The sequence below is a fragment of the Strongylocentrotus purpuratus genome, unplaced genomic scaffold (genome assembly GCF_000002235.5).
Source record: "Strongylocentrotus purpuratus isolate Spur 01 unplaced genomic scaffold, Spur_5.0 spur5_scaffold_1, whole genome shotgun sequence".
NCBI lineage: Eukaryota > Metazoa > Echinodermata > Echinoidea > Camarodonta > Strongylocentrotidae > Strongylocentrotus > Strongylocentrotus purpuratus.
The window spans coordinates 37,751,092-37,760,176 of record NW_022145594.1 but is presented as its reverse complement, the minus strand read 5'-3'; the positions used below and the strand labels follow the sequence as shown (position 1 = coordinate 37,760,176).

General features: G+C 36.2%; 1 protein-coding gene across 1 annotated transcript; it reads left to right on the top strand.

The window, feature by feature from the left end:
- Window positions 1–508: 508 nt before the first annotated feature.
- Window positions 509–8,525, top strand: LOC590727 (caspase-3-like). Its single transcript, XM_030978766.1, has 6 exons — window positions 509–520; window positions 1,274–1,426; window positions 2,140–2,350; window positions 3,433–3,516; window positions 7,636–7,744; window positions 8,450–8,525. The coding sequence occupies exons 1-6, from the start codon at window positions 509–511 to the stop codon at window positions 8,523–8,525; spliced, it is 645 nt and encodes a 214-aa protein (XP_030834626.1).
- Window positions 8,526–9,085: the final 560 nt, after the last annotated feature.

The window sequence follows — 9,085 nt, the reverse complement described above, 5'->3', positions numbered from 1 at the left end:
ATGAACGGTCAGACAATACAGCCTTTTAGTACGTAACGTATAGTGAATGGGAATGGGCGATGATCCGTCCAGGAGGTAGAGGTCAGTGTTTTGTGCTGGCAATGTTCACGCGAGCGATAATGAGACACTCGGAGCAATATGAAAGTTTAATACATTATTATCAGTGCTAAAAGAAATAATCTGTTTTGCATGGCTCAAAGTAGGCCTATTTTCATTTAGGTGCAAGGTACATGTTTATTGGGAACAAAAGGGACATATTCACCTAGGATGAATGTAGAGTGAAATTATATATATATATATATATATATATATATATATATACAATAGCGAGTGACAAGTTCCTTGTACCCTAAATAATGCCTTCTCAGTTTTGTTTACCGGGGAGAGCACAGACTGGGTGGGTGACTCTTCAAATTAATTGTTGTTCTTAAAGTGAAACCTTAAACTCAAATTTTCGTTACAAAAATCTGAAATGAATGTAGTCATGAAATAAAATATTTATGTCATAATGGCCAATAAGGTAAGTTCATTGATTAACATAATTGTGGCATTGCTTAAGGGATTGTGTGCTTCACAATAGGCACTTCCTTGATGAGTCAAACATCCCAGCAAGCTTAATTAAAGTTTCAAGTTTCAGGTTCTATTTCAATTCAAATCCATAAAAACATATGAGATACAGATTGTATACAATATAGAAAACACACAACACACAAAATATGGAAACATGTCTCCAAATATACCGGAATTATACAAAGTTAATCGGCAATAGAAATGAATGGGGGAAACTGCAAATAAAACCATGTGGTTCTTTCGAGGCAGTCCCTGTTTTTAAAAGATACATACAAGTTCCAACAATTGGCTATCAAAAAAATAACAATAACCAAACGGTGTACACAACATAGGAGACGTATTAACATGCACATATTATTATAGATTTAGAAACAGATGAAGTATTTTTTAATTTTAGATTTAAAAGAGTTAAAGAAAGTAGTATCACGGATATCTCAGGGGAGAGATTTTCGGGCCAGTGTGTCTAAAAGTAAATAACGAACTTGTTGATGGACATTTTTCAATAAAATAAAATAGAGGTTTAACCCTGGATTATAGATTATGTGTGCTACGATTAGCCCAGGACTTGTTAAAAATAACAAGAAATTTTGTAATAAATTATATGAACACTAATTGCTGAAAATTGATCAACGGAAAGTAGTTAAACATAACTTTTTATATATTATACTGATATGTAAATTCAAAAATATTTTCTCGATTTCAGAATTACAAAATGGACTATAAAGAAAAGGGTCTCATGTTCCTTTTTAACATGAGAAAAGGCAGGAGGGGAACAGATGTCGACGTTCAAAATATTCAACACGTGTTCACGGAAATAGGATATGAGATCGAAACCCATTCGGATTTGACAGCTGAGGTAAGAGCATGTTGTTTTATTTATCTATTGTCCTATTATTGTTAATAATATAACTTAGCGGCGTGAAACAGAAACAACTTAAAATCTTATTTAGCCTCAACTTTGTTTTGTCATCAAATTGAATTTTCTATCCGAACCATACATTCTCCATCCCCACATGCAAACAATAATGCAATTGGAATTGATGGTGTCAAGTAGTTGATCACTGTTTCCCACAAAGTTGGAATAAATTGTTATAACCTCTCGTCATTAAATGATTTTGACAATAAGATGTATTACTGTTATAAAGAGTGTTTGTACTTTCAGAACTTAATTGATCAATAAAGATCGCTCAATAAAGATTTATGAATAAACCTCAGCGAGGATAAAAATCGTATTAATCAAGAATGAATCAAAGTATCACAAGCATTTCATAAAAAGAGATGAGAATTGTTATTCCAACTTCATGGGCAATAATGTATATATTTATTCAAAATAATCAATTACTTGGCCTAATTCTACAAACATCGTTGGATTTTTTTTTTAATTTGAAGAAGGTAACTTCAATTCGAGAGAAAATAAACTTTACGTTTGAAGGTAGACGGGTCGGATGTCGACTTTAGATCACCTAAAACGAAACGAAAGGCTCTTTATACATGTATTTGTCTGTTTAAATTAAATTTAAACTTCAATGACTACCGCTTTGTCCTTTGTTTTCGTGAATGGTTATGCAGGACCTTAAAAACAAGCTAGAGACGTTTGCAGATTCTCCTAACCATGAAGGCATGTGCTCTGCTGTGTTCGTGATCATGGGACTCGGCTCCACGACAGGCATTGAGTGTACTGATGGACTGGTTACTTATACGTTTATCATGAATAAGGTTTCTAGGATGAAGTTCATGAAGGGAAAACCGAAGATGATTTTCTTCCAGAGTAGCCGTGGAAGTAGGTGTCACTGTCTTTAACTCTATATAAATATCACAAGCTCCCCTACCCCCTTTTCTTTCTCAGTAGGTGTCAATATTAACGAATTATGCGATCATGGTATTTGTATATTACTGTGTCTCTATAACCTTCACCAGGAGGTACATTCCCGGGTCTTTCAATTCTCTCTTCTAACCAAAACACTTATTCCAATTGTCTTCATTTAGCCCTCTTTCCCTTGCTTTTTCTGTCACTGCAAGGGTCTCGAAATTTCCTTCCTGTATCAAGTGTCCCATCAAACTCATCTTCCGAATCCTTACCTCACATATTCGTTTTGTTTAGGCTCAATCACTCACTCATTACCATTTCATTTAGGCTTATATAGATTGTCGCTAATATGTATGGACCTATTTTACTTGACCACAATAATGACATGGGTGTACTTGACAGGCCCATGATGAAAAATAGAGGTTTTAAAGTCCAGTAGTGTATCTTTTTGTGTTGTGCTAAATAAAAGTATCCTGTTCAAATAATTATTTTCGTTGATTGCTACTCGTGGAAAGCCAGCATATGTCCCCAATAAAGTAGCACCTTAAAGGTTATAAGATGCAAAGTGTTGAGTTCGATTCCTGACAGCATGTCAGGAATTCGTTCCTACCGTGTTTTTTATATCTAATGGGATTACAATTTGAAAATAATTACTTTCTTTTTGAAAACATAAATATGGTGTTTGGCCAAGGTGTCTTTGAGCTACGTGGGTCCATTAGCTCTGCAGCCCGCATATACACTCAATGAAAAACACAGCCGCCGCCTTTTTCTTTTCCATTTTCTTCTTTTAACGGGAAAAAATGAATGGCAACTGCCCGCAACAGAGAAGCTATAAGATACATAAATTGAAGCTTGTAACAATTTACGTCATCATAACAACAACAACAAAAAAGCCGTGATTTTTCCACGTTTTATCTGAACAAGCCGGCTTTTGAAAAGAAAATGTGTAGCATATGGTCCCGCCATCATACTTGAATCACCATTCAAATAAATGCACACATCCGTGGTCTTTCAACCATAAGATTTGTTCTTACCATGTCATTATACCTATCCAGAAGCAAAGGTAGAAACTGAAGCTGACATCGAAAAAGAAAAAACAGACACATCCGACCTTCTCGTTGTCCATTCTACAACATGGGGTAAGAGTTTGATGATAATAAAGATAATAATAATAACAATAGTGGTATTAAATTGTGTTCTTTTTTTATTATTACATGATTTATTGAAAAAGATGATAATTTGTGTGTTCATTACAAGTTTTGGTTGGTAATTTGTAGACAGACATTGGTGCGCCTAGAAACAACCGTATTTAGCGCCTAATAAATGTTGTATATTATCATTAATATTAATGATAATGATAATACTAATAATACTACTACTAGTAATAATAATAACATTAATTATAGAATCCAGGGTTTGAATAGCACTTAATACAGCGACGATGTATTTTTGCGGTTCACATATCTTGTAATCATATATGCACATTCTCCACTCGCTGGAACATGGAGAACATTCCAACCAGGTGGCATCTCATAGACGCTCACAGTAGATAACTACAATGATTTTATCATCCTACTGGGTACCCATTTCAGACCTGGGTGACCTGGGGGGTGTTTCACAAAGATCCTAAGTAGAACTTAACTCTAAGTTGGACTTTAAAATTATGGACAGCCATTGGAGTCTTAAAATGAAATATATTCAAAAGCAGAAATTCAAGTATTTTAGACTTTTTATAAATTCCACATCCAGAACATGAAATCTCCTTGATGATAGAAAATATGAATGATTTGAATAAACAATTAATGCCTTTCAAAATAACTTTTACAAAAATATTTTCAAAGATGCTAATGGCTTTCCATAATTTTTAAGTCCAACTTAGAGATAAGTTCAACTTAGGATCTTTGTGAAACACCCCCCAGGAGATTGAATTACTGTCTTGCCAAAGAACGTTAGCGCCGGGCTGGGATTGGAATCCTTGACCCTTGGATTGAGAGTCACGTGAATAAAACACTATTCCTCGACTCCTCCTTTATTTAGTTACGTTTTTAAAGGCAGAGTCCTCATCACAAATGAAGAATCCTCAGTTCTTTTATTTTCCCTTGCTAGTTTATATCGGGATGTTATTTATCTTGATCCAAGCTCATCATAATGCTTGTTTGATTCTTACTCCATTTTGTCTTTAGTGTCATTACATATAATTTTTCTTTAATAAAACAAAAAAGATAAGGAATGTGTTTCGTATCTGTATACAGAACGTTTACATTTAGGTCAGCCACGCGATTCCTTTCTGCTTAATATGCAGTTATCTGGCAATAAGAAACTAGTTTAGGGTTTCTTTGAATGCGCCTTACACAAACAAGCACGATATCATAAAGAGCTCAAGTGTCCTACTAATTTTCACAGGAAACAAAGCCTATAGAGACACAATCGGTGGTGCATGGTTTATTCAGATGCTATGTAAGGAACTCCTTGAGAATGCACATGTTAGTGACTTGTCTACCATGTTAGACCAGGTAAGTTGTTCAAGTAGTCGAGTATACAGATAATGGACTAAAACACAAACACAAACTCAAGCGCACACGACCACACGCCCACATGCATGCAACTGACAATACGAAAAACGCCCATACACTATGAACATGACAGACAATGAAAGCGGACAAAATATACAGTTCCTCAGGTAAACAAAGGGACATCCCTTCACTGCTATTATGTAAAAATGTGTAGAACAGGTGTCACATGCATATTCACCTGTTCTACACATTTTTACATAATAGCAGTGAAGGGATGTTCCTTTGTCTACCTGAGGAACTGTATATTTTGTCCGCTTTCATTGTCTGTCATGTTCATAGTGATACTTTAACATCAATGTGGACTTTCTGTTACAAACCAACTATAGTCCGTGGGCCAGAGGAGGCTACCGTGCACCCCCCCCCCCCCTATGATCCTACTTTTTGGGTGTCATTTTGTTCATAGGGATCCATAATATCAGAAAAAAGACGTTCCCAAGAAAAAAACTCATTTGGACACTGTTTTTTTGCTCCATATTTGAAAATATGTAAAAATGTCAGTTTTTCGTGTTTTGCACACTTTCTTAGGGTTTGTGAATTATGTGCTTACATTTTACCCTGTTTCTCAGCAGATATAACTCTAATCTCCACCAAATTTATAAACAATCTTCATAAACTATACAACAATAGGTGGACAAAAAAATTATTTTATTTTATTTTATTGTCTTCAATTATTAATGACGTCATAAATTTGCATATATTTTTATATGCAAATTTCTGTCTCAAAACCTGTGAAAATCACCTGAAAGTTGTATTTTGACTGCTATTATCATGAAATAAGTTTTCAAACCCCCTAATTTGGTGTAAACTTATTCATTGATATGTCATCTGATGTTTCCTGCAAAAAAAAATCATTCAACTCATGTAGACATTGTTTTTTTCTTCATTATTTTGTATGTAAACATATCAGTTTTTCGTGTATTGTACATTTTCTTAGGGTTTGTGAATTATGTGCTTACACTTTACCCTGTTTCTCAGCAGATATAAGTCTAACATCCATCAAATAAATAAACAATCTTTGTAAATCATACAACAACAGGTAGACAAAATTATTTTAATTTATTTTGTTGTCTTCAATTATTAATGACGTCATAAATTTGCATATATTTTGATATGCAAATTTCTGTCTCAAAACCTGTCGAAATTACCTTAAAGTTTTTTTATTTTGTCTGCTATTATCATGAAATAAGTTTTCAAACCCCCTAATTTGGTGTAAAATTATTCATTGATATGTTATCTGATGTTTCCTGCAAAAAAAATTCATTCAACTCATGTAGACATTGTTTTTTTCTCCATTATTTTGTATGTAAACATATCAGTTTTCCGTGTATTGTACATTTTCTTAGGGTTTGTGAATTATGTGCTTACATTTTACACTGTTTCTCAGCAGATATAAGTCTAACCTCCATCAAATTAATAAACAATCTTTGTAAATCAACAACAACAAGTAAACAAGATTATTTAATTCATTTTGTTGTCTTCAATCATTAATGACGTCATAAATTTGCATATATTTAATATGCAAATTTCTGTCTTAAAACCAGTCAAAATCACCTAAAAGTTGTATTTTGACTGCTATTATCATGAAATAAGTTTTCTAGCCCCCTAATTTGATGTAAAAATATACAGCGATATGTTATTTGATGTCTCCCGCAAAAAATTCAGCATCAGTCAACTCGTATGCACATTACTCAAGACATCCAGAAGAACTTGAATAAGTTGTTTCTAATTCTCATCATTCGTTAGGAACTGCTTCCAGTCAGATGGTCTTTTGGTCTTGCCTCCTTTAATCATCATCTTCTCTGCACACCCACGCCGTGTCCGTTCACTTGACTTCCTAGAGTCTGGCTTTTACATGTCTGTGCTGAAGATGACATCGCATTTGGACAACACTCCATTGTGACTTTTGATGCAATTATCGTGGAAGTATGCAGGCATCTCTTTTAGGTAGTAGAAAACAGCATTACCATCTTCCACTACCAATGAATTGCCAGTGGTTGGAGGTGCGAGTTCTCTACATCCTTATGGAGATAGTGTAGGCCCTTAAATGTATCAGTCTTAGCAAAGAAGTTGTTCCAATGTTCCAATTGAGTAGAGAACAGGGATCAAAGAATTCCCGTAGATCAAGTTGGCTGCCTGAACTTTGTGCCTTTACCATCAGCTGGATAGCAATGTCCCCTTGTTGCTTGTACTCTTTCACTTTTCGTTGGGATGTTTTAAGCTTGAATTTCTTTTTTGTCTCTGCCATGGTTTAAGCTTCAGTTTCTTGATGGGGTCAGAGCACAATGTCTTTTTCTCTAATCGCTCTTCGATGAATATCTATTTCTGGTTTTTCCCTGTGGTAATTGCAGGCATGACATCTTTCTTAACCTCAGCCGGAACGCAGGCACCGGAAGAAAAAACATACACTCCATTCTTGTCATCGACATCAACATGATTGGGGAAGCTTTTTACGTCATCTATGGCCTTTTTTAAATACACATCCCTCACTTTTCCTCAACTGAGTTGGTTGTTGATCTCTGTGTTTATTTCCACGTTGAGCATCAAACGTCATATCTGCATATGTTCGAGCCCACCTCTGATATACACTGTAGTTCTAAATTATGCCAAAGACACCGACACCACTACGACCCCCACCGCGAGATTTGCCATGCTTCAGGATTATCTCCTCAATTGTCTTGTCGACAGCACATCGGTTCCCTGGAATGAGCGACCTGGCAACACTTATTGCACCTCTTTCGAGCAATGTCATGGCACTAGGATGTGAATCTTCAATGTTTACCAGGAATACATCAAGGTAGGTCAGATATCGGGAGAAATTGTGACCAGGTCAGGCATATGGATCAGGCAGTGCAAGTACAATGGACAGTCATTTTCTTTCACAGACCTGATCAATGAAAGATCAATCCAAACGCAATCAACATACGACATCAAAAATTGTGCCGTCTTCCACAGAGATCCTCTTCGAACATCATATTTGAAGCTCTCATATGACTCTATCAACTCCTCCAGATCTGCATTAGCCACAACCTCAGCAAGCCTCTCCTTTGTTGGTAATCGAATTAGCTCTAGGGAGATATTCTTTGATTCCTCAGCTATACCAACGAGTGCATCATCTTTTCCAGCCATTGACAGGAACTATAAAAAAAGGAGCCTCTCTAAGCACTTCACCATTTTCTGGTGACAATGCAGACTCCTGTCGCAGTTCTTTCCTGTTACGACGTCTTTCATAGACCCAGAAGACATGAGACCAGCTTCTAACAGGATATCTCCGAGTCCGGATCCTTCCATTTTCTTTCCAAACGTCTTGGAGTATGCACAAATCAAATGGAAAGTGCCAATCAACACAATGTGTTTTTTGTAATTGTACGGATGACTCCAAATGAGAGGATATGCCTTCATGCACACGCCCAAGTCAAATGTTGTTATGACATATATAGTCTTGGCCAACCTCGCGGCTTGCTTCTTCTGCAGCTCTCGGGCACTCTCTATTTCATAACAGGATATCTATGGTCGTCACATTTGAAGGCACCTCCCATGTTACTGAGACAAATCCGGCCGAACCTGGAAGCTCTTGACCTGTCTCTCCACTACTTTTTCGGACAAGCATACACGCAATATCATCTCTGGCAAATTTTGTGAATGCTTTATATCAGTTTACATAGCAAGGTGGAAGGGGACCTTCATGTTCAATAGCCAAGGAACGTTCTTTGGTTCATGTTTGTGCTTCTGAGGGTACTGTGCTATTTGAAGATTCAACTGTCTCATTGTTAGAAATCTCCTGCAGCATAATCCCATGGGCTGTGCGGACAGAGCCAGAACCACTTAAGCTTGAAATGTATTGGTTGAAATCTTCAAAGTCTGAATGAAAGACTGATGGCTCCACGGGATGGCGGACTACCTGTCTAGATATAATACCGAAAGTCTCCTCTAGCGCTTGTGCTATGGCAGATTCAAGCTCAAGTGAAAATGAATAGCTTTCTGAAAGAACAAGGCGATTCATGAATATGATCAATTGAGCACTGCGTAAGAGATGTCTCAGAGTCATCCATACCAGAATATGCTTGGACATTTTCCACTTGTGGCTGCCCTACATATATCTTGCTCAAGAGATATGACAAGTTTAGTCACTCGTTAT

Bases quoted from the DNA above. Each gene is read 5' to 3' on its own strand.
- LOC590727 (XM_030978766.1), top strand. The intron at 1,427-2,139 runs GTAAGAGCATGT...ATGGTTATGCAG, and splicing joins ATTCGGATTTGACAGCTGAG to GACCTTAAAAACAAGCTAGA. The intron at 7,745-8,449 runs GTAGGTCAGATA...ATTTCATAACAG, and splicing joins TTTACCAGGAATACATCAAG to GATATCTATGGTCGTCACAT.